At 42.8% G+C, this 15057-nt stretch overlaps 1 protein-coding gene across 1 annotated transcript in view; it reads right to left on the minus strand.

Moving 5' to 3' along the window:
• Positions 1-3862: 3862 nt before the first annotated feature.
• AMACR (alpha-methylacyl-CoA racemase) overlaps positions 3863-15057 on the minus strand; it is a 30008-nt gene continuing 18813 nt past the window's right edge. Inside the window, exon 5 of the mRNA XM_067545491.1 lies at positions 3863-4576. Within this exon, the coding sequence (XP_067401592.1) occupies positions 4167-4576 (410 nt within the window). The 3' untranslated portion in view covers positions 3863-4166. The remainder of the gene's footprint in view (positions 4577-15057) is intronic.

Consider the following 15057-nt stretch of genomic DNA (forward strand, 5'->3'; position numbering starts at 1 on the left):
GTGGGCTGTGATGGTTCCCAGAAGTGGCACCTTCACCTGCTCGTAGCAGAACTTGATGCAGGAAGTTATCCATGAGGAAATGTGCTGGGGGGAGACAGATGAGCCTTTCATCCAGTCAGCTACCGTGATGAAGAGCTGCGTCGATCTCTGGAGCGGTCTCGTGCGCTCGATGTAGAAAGCCAGGGACCATCTTACATCTAGCAAGTGCCACCTTCTCTCCTCCTCCGAACCGTGCGGGGCTACGGAGGAAGGAGGCCTTCACTATCTTGAGCACCCCTTCATGGACGGGGAAGGCTACCTGAGCTGGGGCAGCCGCTGCTAGGACGTTAAAGAGACTGTCCGCCACCTCTTTTAGCTCCTCCACCTCTAACTCCAAGTTGGAGGCCATCCTCTTGAGCAGCTCCTCATCCAAAGGCACTGAGTGACCCTGGGAGTCTGCTTCATCCGGTGAGGAGGAGGAGGATTGGAGGGGCGCAGTGGGAGGTGGCACCCCTTCCCGTCGACGAGCGGTCCCCACAGAAGTCCCTTTCTGTGGGTCTGAATCGTTGTCCAAGGGCGAATGGTGGCCTTTTCCCAGTACCAGTGGCACTGTGGTCCCAGCCCTACTGGGAAACCCCAGGGGCCCCAATACGGCCATTGTGGTGACCACTGCCCTTGAGGCCATCCAGGGGCTACCTGCACCGGGGGCTCTGGCATCTTTTGTTGATGGTGACTCGCCCAGTAACTACACCCCGTGGGATGACACTGAGGCACCATCAGAAGACCACGGTGGGGCTGTCTCGGAGACTCCTGCTGTGCAGTACTGAGCCGGGGCGGGGGGAGTGGTGCCCTGATCCGCGGGTGCTCTGTTGTTCCGGAGAGTGTCCTCTTGACGCCAACGACCTGGATGCCGATGAGGTCCAATATCAGTGTCACAACCAGTGCCGGCGCGCTGAATTGTGTTCCGAAGAGCTGGATCTTCCGCAGTGTTGTCTTGGTACCGAGGACTCGCGGCGCTGCTTGCCTCTCAGTGCCGAATCAGACTTTGGTGACTGGGTTCGGCGCCACCTCGGTGCGCGTGAACTCCTTGGTGCCAACTCTGTCTCCGATGACCAGGAACAGCGAGTTCCGTCTGGGGAGCGGCACCTGCAGACAACCATGATCAGTGCCCTCTCCTGGAGTTGATTTCTCCCAGTGCCAGGGATGAAGACCGACGTCAGGAGGGTGACTTTGTTTCCTGCCTTGATGCAGGTCAGTCTGACGACTATGACCTGGAACGACTTCGTAGGTGACCAACCTGCCAGAGATCATCCTCCCTGCACCAGGGATCTCCTGAGTCATTCAGGGGGTCCCAGCGCATGCTTCTCCTTCCATACGGGCCCCTTCTCTCTCGGTGGAGGTAGGGGCAGAGGTGGCAGAGGCAAGGCCAGAAAGACTCTTGTTACCTGAAATGCCTCCGGTGTCGATGGTGCCGGTAGGTGCAGGGGAGCTCCTCCCCTCCCAGGAGTCGGGGGTGGCTCCCTGACTGGAGATGCTGGCTCTGGTGAGTGGGTCTTCGTGGTCCGACCCTGCTGCGGTTCGGTGCTTGACCCCACCTGCAATGCAAGCAAAGGCAGTTCCAGCAACCGTCACAGGCAGAAAAAAGGAACTGAGGGGGTGTAGGGCCGGCAGCACCTCATATACCACGGCGTGTGCGCGGGGCTCCAGGGGGCACTGGAGCCGGCCCTACGGGATCTGCTAAGGGGAAAAAAGTTCCGGTAACCGTGCACGGAGGCATGCACACACCTAGAATGGAGTGGACATGAGCAAGCACTCAAAGAACTTGTTGCTAGGAAAATTTTAATATAAAACTGAAATGGGGTGCACCTACCCCGCACTGGTTCAGCAGGGGTTAATCTGTGTGTGGGTTGAGGAGGCCATGCCCCCTCACTCCTGCTGGTTATGCTCCAGCTGGAACAAGGGTATAAAAAAGCTTAGCTCAGTATAGGCTGGCTGCCAAAGGGAGCAGACATGTTGCAGGCTTCTGCGAAGAAATAGCTGGAGCTCCAGGACACAGAGATCAACCAGGCTGCGACTCCAGCTGACCCCCAGCCACCCAGCACCACAGATGGAGGAGAGACAGAGGAAATCTCAGGACTATCAGCATCAGAAGGACGGGTAGGAGGTAACCCAGGGGGACTAAGCATTGATCTGGTTGTGGAACCGGGGACAGACTCAGCGTGTTTCGGAAGGATCCCCGCTGAGCCTGTGGCGGGTACCCCACTGCAGACAGGGGGCTGCAACCTGGTGGAGTAGGGAGGGCCCATATACCCCTCTTCCCCCAGCCGCCACCCACCACCCCCCGGCCATTAGGCTGCACTGCCCTGCCTAGAAGAGTAGTCTTATTGACTGTAGCCACTAGGCCACAGTGCCCTGCAGCAAAGGGTTGTCCTATTGACTCTGGCCACTAGGCCATAGTGACCAGCAATGAAGAGTAGCCCGACTGGCCATTGAGCTATGCTGCCCTAGGAGCTAGGGCTGCCATGGCAATGTGGGAGACTAGATCACTGGGGCCGCCCCAGTTCTACTTTAATTCCCTGACAACCTGACACCCCCCTGACAGGAGGTATCAAGCCCCAGACAACTGGTAGAGAATGCAAACAACAACCAGGACCAGCTAAAAGGATCTGAACAAGGTGGCCGGCGGAGAAGATTTTGAAGTGGCTACTAGAGATCCAGCAGCAGCAGGTGAGGCAGCAGCAACACCACCAGACCCAGCTGCTCCATCGCCTCACAACAACAGCTCCAGGTGGCACAACAGCAGGAGCATAACACTGCTTGTAAAATCTTCTCAAGCCCATGCTGCCATGAAGTACCATAAGAAAAAAGTTATTTCACAGCAGAAATGTTGACTATACATAGGCTAGATGAGTAACGGTATACCTCAGCTTTGGTTGTTTTAGTAAATACTGAATGTAATCCTAAATGAGGTAAACACTCTCAATGAGCACTTAAGGTCTCATTAAAACATTCTGACATGTCTGACTCCAAGTATAAATAAAGAAAATGGTTACAATAAGCATAGATGCCACAGCCTTTTTTAAAGTTAAAGCAATTAGACCACTTGATGCACTGGCTGTGGCTCTAAAACAAAATAAACATTCAAAACCATTTGCATTCTAGGAGCAGAGGCACTGAAACAAGGTCTCTGCCCCTAGAATGCAAATAGTTTTGAATAGGGTTTTTTAAAGTGAGAGAATGAGTGTATCATGTGAGCTAATTGCTTTTGGAAAAAATACATAAAGTTACCTATTTAACTTTGAAAGAGGTTGTAACAGCAATACACTATTGTTTTGACCATTTGATTTGTTTATACTTAGAATAAGACACCTCAGAATGTTTCAAGTGTCAGAAGGTTTCAAATGGCTACTTTAACTTTGAAAGAAACTTGCATGCAATAACTATTGTTTATTACTCATAGTTAAGCTTATTTTCCATTTTTTTCAGAATGGGAAGGTAAAAGAGTTGCTTATTGGCAGATATTAAAGTATCAAGTTTCAGCCCAGTGCAGTTTTTCTAGCCAAATTAAGACTTTAAATGTAGTACAGTCAGTGGACTAACTGTACTATGGAAATGTAGCCAGCCTTTAAATATAGCTGCTCTGCCATGTACCCTTATAACCAGATCATGCCAAAATAATGTTATTTTAATGTATATTCTGGGATGATAATGCAAATGAATTTTATATCAGTACTGTGAAAATGCAGACAAAAAAGAGGTATCTTAAATTTATAAATGAACATAGCAACCTGTTTATGAAGTATAACAAGAATTTATAAAAAACATTGCCTTCAACTAATTATAGCATATATTACAAACACAACAATTAAAACAATCAGACATTTCCTGTAATATATTTATTGAAGGAAATTTTAAAATGATGTAAATCTTTAACAAGCAAATACTGTAGATCTTTTCAAAACAATCATCCCCACAGCAAAATTTTAATGGTAACATTCTGTAGGCATTCTAATCCAATTAGGAATACACTTTGTACATTTAGCCCTCAATTAATGCGTTAATTTAACAGTGACCATCTCAACCAAAAAAAGTGATTATACATGAACATTTCCTCATGTAATTCCAATCTTAATGCATAAAATCTTATTGTGACAGTCTGAAACTTTTCTGATTTGCATGGCTAGATACTATAAATTAGCTTTTGGCTTATTTAATTCAATTATTTTATCAGAGTGAAGTTTAGCAATCTCTTCCTTGCTAAATCCAAATTCTAGAAGTATCTCTTGTGTGTGTTCTCCTATAAAAGGATCCCTTCTGGGAGATGGAACAGCTGGAGTCCTTGAAAGAAGAGGAGACGGTCTAGGACTTATCTCTTCCTGATCATTCTTGATAAAAGAACCACGTTCTTTGTTATGCTGGTTTAAGGCAACTTCATCAAAGGATAAAACAGGCGTCACACAGGCATCTGTGCCATCGAAGATCCTGCACCAATCTGCCTGTGTCTTTTCAGAAAATATAGCTGCAAACATTTTCTTCATTTCAGGCCAGTCAGAGAAACTCAACTGACTGGGAAGCTTATCTGAATCTAGTCCCAGTCCTAAAAGGATAAAAACAAAGTTTAAATATATTGTACTTTAGGTATGCTAATAAAAATAGAGTAAATGCTTTTCCTGCCACCCACAACTCACCCTACTTCTCATGCAGATTTATTGCAGGCAGCCTAATACAGCGTAAGGGTCATAGCTCATTAGGCTTCAGTTACAAGTGTTTTCAAAATTTATTACAGGGCACATAATTTGAAAAAAGGAAAGGAAAAACCACCATCCCTGGTTCTTGCCATTAGATTAAACTGCATCAGATATAGGCTCATAAAAACAGTATACACTGGGTACAGAGTTAAGAGCTATATACTTAATGACTTAATAGCTCTGAAGCAGAGGAAAAAATAATGTAGAAAAGGTAAGGATGGAAGACCTTCATGCCTGTAAGATCTTCCCGATCCTTAGCTTCTATGATTCTATCATTTGTACTGTGACCTTATAAAAAAGAAATAGAAACAACTTTTAAAAAAATGAAACCTTATTGTAAAATGCAGCAAAAATGTGGAGCTCCCTGATCGCTTTACTTTGATGCTAGATCTTTTTCTCCCATTTTTTGCCTCCATTTTTTCTACTAACTAAGGGCTTGTCTACTCTTGAAAGACTACAACAGCACAGCTACAGCATTCCTGCAGATGGAAGAATTCTTCCATTGACCTTGCGCTGTCTACTGTGGGGGTTAGGGTCAGTTTAACTACACTGCTCAGGGGTATGGATTCTTCACACCTCTGAGTGACTTAGCTGGATCAATCTAACTTTTCAGTGCAGACCTGGCATTAAATTGCAAGCACTAGGCTCCATGTCTTCTTGCATGTCTGAAAAGCACCAGATACTATACAATTGTAATTGCACCATGTAAATAACAAAATCACACCAACCGTTTTTTGCCCATAATGTTTCCCTGCATCTAATGTTATAGCAATGAATAATCCCAAAGGCTGCTTATAAGCAGCCACCCCCGTTCCTGTTAGGCAGAGCCAGGAGAAAGTCAAAACAAAGGAGAAGCACCACCAAGATTTGCCAGAAGTCTTTGCCTACTAAGCATGCTCAGAAAGGACTTATCCATCATTTATAACTAAAGCTAGCAATAACAACAACAAAAAATCTCTTTCCACAACAAACCCTGCATTTAAAAAAACAATTCATCCAAAATTTGTCAAAAATCACAATTTTTTTCACAGAAAGGGATTTAAAGAAAAATTCTGTTTTACCAGAAGCCTCCTGCCAGGAACACTCATGTCAATTTCACATGGGCCTTGGCTCTTTGACTCTCAAACCCCAGAAGGAGGAGGCAAGAAGAGCACCCAGGCACCCTGCCTCTCAGTCTCTGGTGCCCTCAAGAAAAACTTTTGTAAATTTCACAGGTGGAAAGTGAAATTGACAAGAGTCTTCCAGGTGGGCAGCCAGAAAGCAGTCTTTTCAATTTTCAGCAAAACTGAAAACAAAAATTTTATTGAGACATTATTCTGATGAAAAATTTTCAGCCAGATCTACTTATAACCATAATCCAAACACTCTACTTCCTCCACTCAAAACATGGAGATGGATGTACTCCAAAACAAGCATAATTTACACACCAATTCTCAAATTCCTGCCATTTATGTGATGTATGTGTAAAATGGAAATCTTTTAAGGAAAATCTGTCTTCTTTTAAAATACAGAAACAAAAATAAAATATCCTTTCAGCTGAGACCAAGCCTGGAAAATTACAGAACAAGGAGAGAAATCTTTTGAAAGTTATGTGTGACACCACACTATAAATGAAACTATATTTGCTACTCAACTATAGCTACTAAGCAAACATGGTAATATATACATACACTCGCAAGAAAGGTATAAATATGAGAATGATCATATATTCAAATATTGATGGAAAATACATTCAAAAGATGTACTTCCATAAATAACAAATAAGGTTTCAATTTTATTTGAGTCTGCTAAGGAATCTCTTTTCCATATGCTTTCAAACAGGGAAAGAAGGGAAAATATGATTTTTTTTCAGCTTCCATTCCCAATTACCAGTAGTACTTTTCTCTTCCTTCCCCCTAACCTAAGCTCTTTCTTCAATCTCTCCCCTTCTACTGCTGTGGAAACTGATCGTTCATTGTTTAATCGTGCCTGTGCTTCAGCACACTCCCACGATCTTAGCCTGGTGTCTCTGTGGTGCAATAGGTCAGCCCTGTCGGCTGTTAATCGAAAGGATGATGGTTCGAGATGCCACTCAGGAGGTGCCCGTTGCTTGTGCATTTCATTCTGCTGGATGCTCCAAGTCTCCCACTATCTTAGCTAGATCAGGTTCAACAGTTAGGACATGAAATAGATGAGGATCAAGCTATACTCCAGCTGCTGCTACACTTACCACTGGGAAAGTGTTTTCTTGCAGGAACAAGGGCACAATTCAGCTAAATGATTATGCTACAGGATTTCCCTGCATAGGCAAACTGCAATAAGTAGGCAGGCATGAGCTAGAGTAGTATTCCAACCCAATTTAACCTGTTGATGTATACTTCAAGAGATTCCCTAAGAAGTTTACTTTAAAAGATATATAATAGTAAAATACCACTGAAGTATTTGTGACAAATTAACCAAAATAAGCAGGACTTGAAAATTTGCACCTATTAGTCAGGGATGAAATCGAATAGAGTGAGATGGGAAAAATAGGGTCACGGAGCCTCAGACCAGATCTAGGCTATTGGATAACTGATTATATGGACAGCACCTTCCCTAGCTGCAGAAAGAACTTCCTGTATCTTCTCCACAGCTTCCTGCTGCTGCAAAGGTGAAAGAGCCTTTTTTACCCTACCCTTTTGCAGCATCTCCTGGCTGTTGCAAGGCAGAGGGGATGGGAAAAGAAGAGGTCTCCACCATCCTGCCCCTCCACATGATTTTGGGATCCTCCTCCCCTGTGAATAATTGCAGTGCCTGCCTCTGTTGTGCCTCACAGCTTCCCCAGAAACATTTATGTTTCACGCCTGCTCATAAGGTTCTGATAGCAACTGTGAAAGTGAATAAAATCTTCTTAGTATCACTCTGCTGCTACTTGGCAAACATACTGCAGCTGTCTATCTACAAACTCAGAAATACAGCTTTCATTTGGCTTGTTCTGTAAGCTTACATGTAACCACTGACTGAATTCATCATTGGGCTAATAATACCTACTCTTCATAATACCTAAATCAATCCCAAGTAAAGATCAAACCAACTACTAGTTTAACATCCTCAGTCAAATTAAAATTTCTAGCTGCCTATCAGCCACACATAATACAATCCTTACAAAATTAATCCTATTATTAATTCTTACTTAAAACACATTTCTAAAACCAAAACATATTGTACCATATGAATACTCAATTCTATAAGAGCTAGCAGAGGATTTCAATTCTATATCACCATAAAACAAGTCAAATGATAACATATTATGTCATTCTGTTTCAATACAGGAAATCTGAACTTGAAATCTTGTTTTATCATTAAGGTATTTAGTTGTGTGTGTTAAATTATATTAATGCAGTCAATCCATTCTGAACAGAGCTATATCATTCTGATTAGTTATACTTAAAGATGACGTTTAAAGGAAATTTACCAGAATTTACCCTAGTGAAATACAATAGCACACACATCCTAAAATTAAGTATTACACATTCATTTTCCAATAACCATTGCAGACTTCAACTTTTAAATAAATATGAACTCATAGCCTTTAAGTACTGCAGCTTTTCATTTTCCAGTCTGGACTAACTATTTGTGGTTCAGACAGGCAGGATCATAACCAGGGGAATGGAGTCAGCATGGAAACAATATAGCACTCTTCAGGATATCACAGAATGTCCAATTCCACCAGAACATAACCAAAATTAGCATATCTGGTATAGCAATTAGGAATTGTTTTTGGTTTATTATGATTTTAATCTACTGGTATTTGCTTAGTAAAGGTCAGTAATTTACAGGAGAATAGCATTAAACAAAATCGTTTTCTTCCACTCCAGAGAAAGAAAAATAATTTCCACTGTATACTTTTGCTGTAAAGATATGTATTGTAATAAAATGAATTGCTGCAATAAATCACAAAAAACAATATTTCTAGAGATTCATAAAAAAGCAACACTGAAAGTGGAGTCCACTTAAAGTCATATGAAAATATAAATACTGAGCAAAGATAAAATCAATGAAAACCCACGGACTTGTCAGCACTCAATTACTGCTCTGTTACACTAGAACAGTGATTCTCAACCAGGGGTGTGCAGAGATTTCTACCTGTGGATATGCAGAGATTTTCGGGGGGGGGGGGGGGGGGTACATCAACTCTTCTAGATATTTGCCTAGTTTTACGACAGGCTACATGAAAAGTACTAACAAAGTCAGTACAAACAAAAACTTCGTACAATGACTTGTTTATACTGCTCTATATGCTATGCAATGAAATTAAGTACAGCATTTATATTCCAATTGATTTATTTTATAATTGTATGTTAAAAATTAGAAAGTAAGCAATTTTCAGTAATCATGCACTGTTGACACTTGTATTTTTTGATTTTGTAAGCAAGTGAGGTGAAACTTGGGGGGTACACAAGACAAATCAGACTCCTGAAAGGGGTACAGTAGTCTGGAAAAGTTGAGAGCCACTGCACTAGAAAACTATTAACACCCAAATGAATGCATAATTTGTATACTCAATTATAATGATTACACATGAATGTAAGCAACTATACATCCAACTTCTTATCTGCAAATAATTGCAGTTTACATATAACAAAAAAATACGGGTGATGTGAAAGCGTGACTCCTTGGGGTTCTAATAGGGAGGCAGAAGAACGTTTTTATTATGCAAATGTTAAAACAGAAATTCAAACTCTACGCATTCACAATAACTGTTCCTTCCATCCAAACAATTCTCCCCAATTTCATAGCTTACTCTTCAGACTTTCAGCATAAACAAAGTGTCACAAGGAAGGTCATTTCATTAGCAAAAGGCAAATTAATTTGTCATCTAAATCTTATATTTGACTTCAAATAAAAGCTGAAACACTATATAATTCAGCTGTATAACGTATAATCAGAAAACCATTAGCTCAACTTCTAGATTTTTTAAATATAGCAAACCTGCAACTAATGCTGTATATCAAAACTTTTAAACTGCATGTATAAATCTATTGTAGCTTTCATTATCCCAAATGAGACATAATTATAGATATCCTCAATACATATAAAGTTTTTAAAGTGCCTTCTAAATTGTTTTTATAAAATTCATGCACAGTGTGGGCTGCTTATGTCAAACAGTCAGAGAAGGGCATGCAGCACGTTATATGTTTAAAACTTTAGAGCCTGTTTCTGCTTTCTCTCACCAGTGACCTCAACCCCTGGACCGCAGATCCCTGGGATCTGCAGACTATGTCTAACGTAGGGGTTCACCACTTCCATTTGAAATTTTTAGGGATGCACAAATTTTAAAAAGGTTGAAAACCACTGATCTAGATTCATAGACTCCAAGGCCAGCAGGGACCATTGTGATGATCTATCTGATTTCCTGTATAATACAGGCCACAGAACTTTCTCATCTAGAGTAATTCTAATTTAATCATTGGGAGTTACACCAATGTAAAATCGACAGGTGAGTAGAATCAGGCCCTTCATTCCTCTTCCTTCCCCCTCCCCTTTAAATCTGAAATGAATTTAGCAATCTGGTAGTCAGACTAACAAGAGCTTGCAGAACATTATACATGTTGCCAAAAATTGACAAATCTGCAAAAACAGTCCGCAGGTCACCTGCAAGACATTCTGCCTTCTTTTTATGACCAACTATGAGACTAAAAATGAATCTAATAAAACAATCTTATCAGGTTTCTGAAGTGCCTTTCCTTGATTGTCCAAATTGGCAAGTTCTCCTCTATTGTGTAAAACTGCCCAACCGAACATGTCAGCCCAATGCAATAGACATGCCCTTGCCTGGAGTAGACAAGAGATATTGGATCTCCTGGTGCCTGTGGGGAGAAGAGGTTGTGCAACCACAGCTATGGACCAGCCACAGAAATGTGGACATCTATGAACAAATTGCACATGGGATTCAGACAATGAGACATGACGGGGATCAGCAACAATACCATGTGAAAGAAAAGGAACTGCGCCAGGCATTCCACAAGGCTATGGAGGCCAACAATGGATCTTGGTGACGATCTCACCAATACCCGCAGACCACCATGGATACCCGGGAGGAACCCAAGACAAAGATTTCTGCTGTGAACACAGAGGATGAGAGGGAAGATGCGGTAGGGGGTTCCAGCTATACCCTGGACCAGGACCTCGCTGAGATTCCACCACAATCCAGTCTTGCCAGCTGAGCACAGACAAGCCCTATGAAGGGGAAGGGACTGCAGGTAAGTGTGTACATACATTTTTCCTTAAAATGTTTAAATTTAAAGATGGTGCCTGGCCCATCCCCTAGTTACCAGGCACAGTCATCGACTTCTCATTGTTTTACTCATACAAAAAGAGGTAGCAGTTCAACAAATAGAGGCAGAGCTGGCATCTGCTTTTCATTCCCCTGTAGGGTTAGAAGGAGGGATCATGCAGAGCACTTTATGTACATAGTTCCTATTATCCTCTTGATAGATCTCAATGAAACTTTCATGGAGATACTCCGCAGTCCTCTTCAGAAGGTTTCAAGGGATGGCTGCCTTATTTCTTCCACCACTGTAGGACGCTTTTCCACACCACTCCATGATGAAGACAGCTGGTACCAAACTAGCAGCATATGGGCACAGGCAGCTCTCGGGTACCAGTAAGAGCTGAGCTCTCAGTGCCTTTGTTACCCTCAAGAATGAGATCCTGAATTAACCACCGCTTGTGGAAAATAGTTCCAATATTTAGTGCCGCTGCCCACCATAGAATAGGGACTGAAATTTTATTGTTTCATGCAACAGAAAATCCTTCCTCACCCTAACGGGCCATGCTCCCCATGGCTGGGCTGGGGCATGATACTGTACAAAGATGTTCCAAAGCTGAAGTATCAATAAGCTTCATGAGCAAGAGGTAGGTCGAGTCCCCCAGAATCATTATGGGCATTTCAAGAACACTAATTATAATCTGCCGATCAGGAAAGAATCTCTCTTACTTGCTGCTTTCTGAACAGTTCCATATTCTTAAAGATGCAAGCAGCATGCACCTTCCCTAACTCACACATTGATATCAGGTGAAGCATTCCCAGTGACCCCCCCCAACCCTGGCACAACAATAGCAAATTAGTCCTCTCTTTGATGTACTCTGTGTGCAATGTGAGCTGGTGCTAAAACAGGGAAGTGCATATGCCCTATATTGCCCCATGCAGTTTGAGAACCCTTCTGCTGCAAATCCATCCTCTATGTCTTGCACTTTGCTAAGAGTCACAGTCCTGCAAAACAGGAGACAATTAATGCCCCTACATCCTTGCATGACAACTGGCCCCCACTGTGGATTTTCCAACTCCAAAATGACTTTGTACTAATAGCAATTCAGCAATTCGAGCTTCCGGAGTGTGATTGCCACTCACTTCTCGACTGTCAATGCCTCAATCATTCTGGTGTCCATGTGCTGGAAGTGTGGGACAAGCTTCGCACAGAGATCAAGGAATATGGCCTTCTGCAGCCACTGCTTGTCATCCCAAATCTGCATTACAATTTGATCCCACTCGTCAGTGCTCATTTCTTGAGTCCAGCACTTCATCATCTGCAGCTCTGTGAATGCCTCCAACAACCCTGAATTGCTTTTCGCTGTCTCTTAGCAAACTGTCCTTGTAGAAATCATCATATCCTCCGCAGTTGTGGTACATCCTGAAGGTCTGCAAATACAGGAGAAGCATGTTTCCTGTATTTAGAATGTTCATGACAATATAGTAGTATTCTGCAGGCTCCATGCATCTGTCTGAGAAAAGTGCCACATAGGTTTGTAGAATTTTTTTTTTTTTTTAAAAGACACAAAAATTACGTGTTGGATGACATTATGAGATGGAGAAAGTTGTATGCTGGAAATTTGACCCCCAGCTCCCAGAGATTTCTGCAATCGTTATTTCAACCCCACAACACATTGCAAAAACTTCCCCAGAAGGCAATGCACCGGACAGAGGCACATGGCACACTGGGATACCTCCTGTGATGCACCGCACTTTGCACTGACACAAGCACTCCTGGTAAGTATGCATAGCGCCAACACAAGTAGTTAAGTACGCAAGTGCCTGAGCAATAATCAAACTTTGGTGGCTGTACACCAATAAAACCTGTGTCAACCAAAGACTGTATTGTAGACATGGCCTATACAATTCTTGGAAGCAACAGAAAAGTAGGGGGTTTGTTCTAGTCTCTCTGTTAAATTTTGTTCAAAGTAAACTAAAAATGGTTAATTGTGAAGTTGGAATAGTGGAATAAAACTTGGGTGCCTAAAATTAAGCATCTCAATTAATATTTAATGACCTAAGTGGCCTAATTTTCAGAGGTACTCCGCAATCCCTGCACAATTCCAAAAAATGTACAAAAACTACAGCCACTGTTCTGAAAGTCAGGGAAAGTTAGAATTTCAGCACCCTGCCTTAAAGCATATTGCAAGAACCAATTAAAAGAAACATTCCTTAAAAAAAAAAAAAAATTAGAAACATCAGGAATTATTTTCTTTCACTGCTAATGGAAGAAGTCATCAGCTTAATGTCAGAGTCAGAAACCTGAGTTCTAGTCCCAGATGTCAGTGATCTCTCTGTGCCCGAGATTCCCCATCTGCAAAATCGGTATAATATTTACCTCAGAGGGTAGAAGTGAGCATTAATTACATGGCTGAAAAGTGCTTTGAGATCCTCAGAACAAAGGCAATACCGGAAATTCAAAGCTGTCGTACTATTCATAGGCCCTTTATCTAATCAAAAAATACACATAGTTTCTTGGAGCTTGCAAGCCCTGAAAGGTCACATATGCCAGCTACCCAGTGAGCTAATCTATTCATGCTCACACCTCTGTAGTAGGAAGTTGCACAGCTAGAGGGACTGGAGGATTCTCTCTTATAAATAGGCTTGGCAGGATTAGGTTTAAATCCAAAGACATCAGTAAATAATTTCAGCTGTCACACTGAAATCAATGGAAAAAATATTCAACAGTAACAGATGAAGTGAGTGCAGCTTCCCCTGTACCTTGTTTGTGCAGGGATCTGGTGTCAGCGGCCATGCAGCTGCACAAGGAGCCCTCAACAGCCCTACAGTCAAGGATCCACTCCCTCACTCACCAACCAGGAGGGCCAGGGGCCACCCCCATCCTGGAGCCATTCAGCAATGGGATAGCCTCTCCTATGGACGGGGCTCATCCTCCTCCTCACAGTCCTGGCTGGGGGGGTCTCTGCCCTGCCCCGCTAGGATGGCAGCTTTCCCCACACCTGGTGCCTGCAGGATCAGGTGTCATCAGACCTGCAGCAACAAATGGAGCCCTCTGCAGCCCCCGTTCACTCACTTTCTGCCCAGGAGTGTGGGAAAGCAGTCCCCAGGGAAGAGCTGTTCAGCAATTTGGTGACCTCCTCCACAGCAGGGGGCTTGTCTTCCTCGTTGTGGTCCTCACACACCTGCCCGATGAGATTGCCCATGGGGTCGGACAAGGATCACTCGAGAAGGAGCAAACGATTATGTGGCAAAGGGCTATATATAGTGGCCGCCAAGCAATGGTGGAGCTGCAGCTCTTATTAATTAACACAATAGTGCTTTGGGGTCAAATTTCAGGAAGAGTATGAAGGCAATTACATTTGTTGTTGGGGTTCAACTGTATGTGCACAGTAAGGAGGGGCAAGTTTGTTGTTTTATGTCCATAATGGGTCACAAAAGAAAAACCCTAGCAGAACATTGCAGTAGATATCCTGATGCCAAATTCAAAATGGTGAAAACATCTGGAAAGGGATGTGAGGACATTTTGCTCTGCAAAGTTTGTAGACCAGAAATCTCTGGAAAGTCAAATCATAATGCTGAACATTTGAACAGTATGTCTCATTTGAAATTAAAAGAAAGGCAAGCAATGGTAGGCCAGGCTTCAATAGAAGTGTGTTTGGGAAGAAGGAGCGAAAATATGGAAGCAGCTGCAAATTTTCTACATGATCTGGATTGCGTGCTGTGTTTGGAGGCAATTCCAATGAATACTGTCCATGGTTCCAGCTTTATGTTAGCCCTGCTTCACAAGTATGCACCAACATGCACTCACCCAAGTACGTCATCAGCTGGAAGAAAAACACCTGCCTAATGTTTTCACTCACCAACAATCTGCAAATAAGGATCTTTTGTGAGGTGAGAAATGGTCTTTAGAAACGGATGAAACCACGGGGCTTTTCGGAAAGCCAGCAATGAACGTCCTTGCAATGTACTACAGAGACAAAAATGTGCAATGTGGAGCTCATTTCAATGAGGATCCAAGATGTGTTGCAAGAGTACAGCCAAATGTGGGAACTCTGTTGTCGCTCAACAGCAACTCCACAATGTACATCCAGCTCTCAG

The sequence above is a fragment of the Emydura macquarii genome, unplaced genomic scaffold (assembly GCF_026122565.2).
Source record: "Emydura macquarii macquarii isolate MOO-44397 ecotype Brisbane River unplaced genomic scaffold, CSIRO-AGI_Emac_v2 contig_1045, whole genome shotgun sequence".
In the NCBI taxonomy this organism is placed as follows: domain Eukaryota; kingdom Metazoa; phylum Chordata; order Testudines; family Chelidae; genus Emydura; species Emydura macquarii.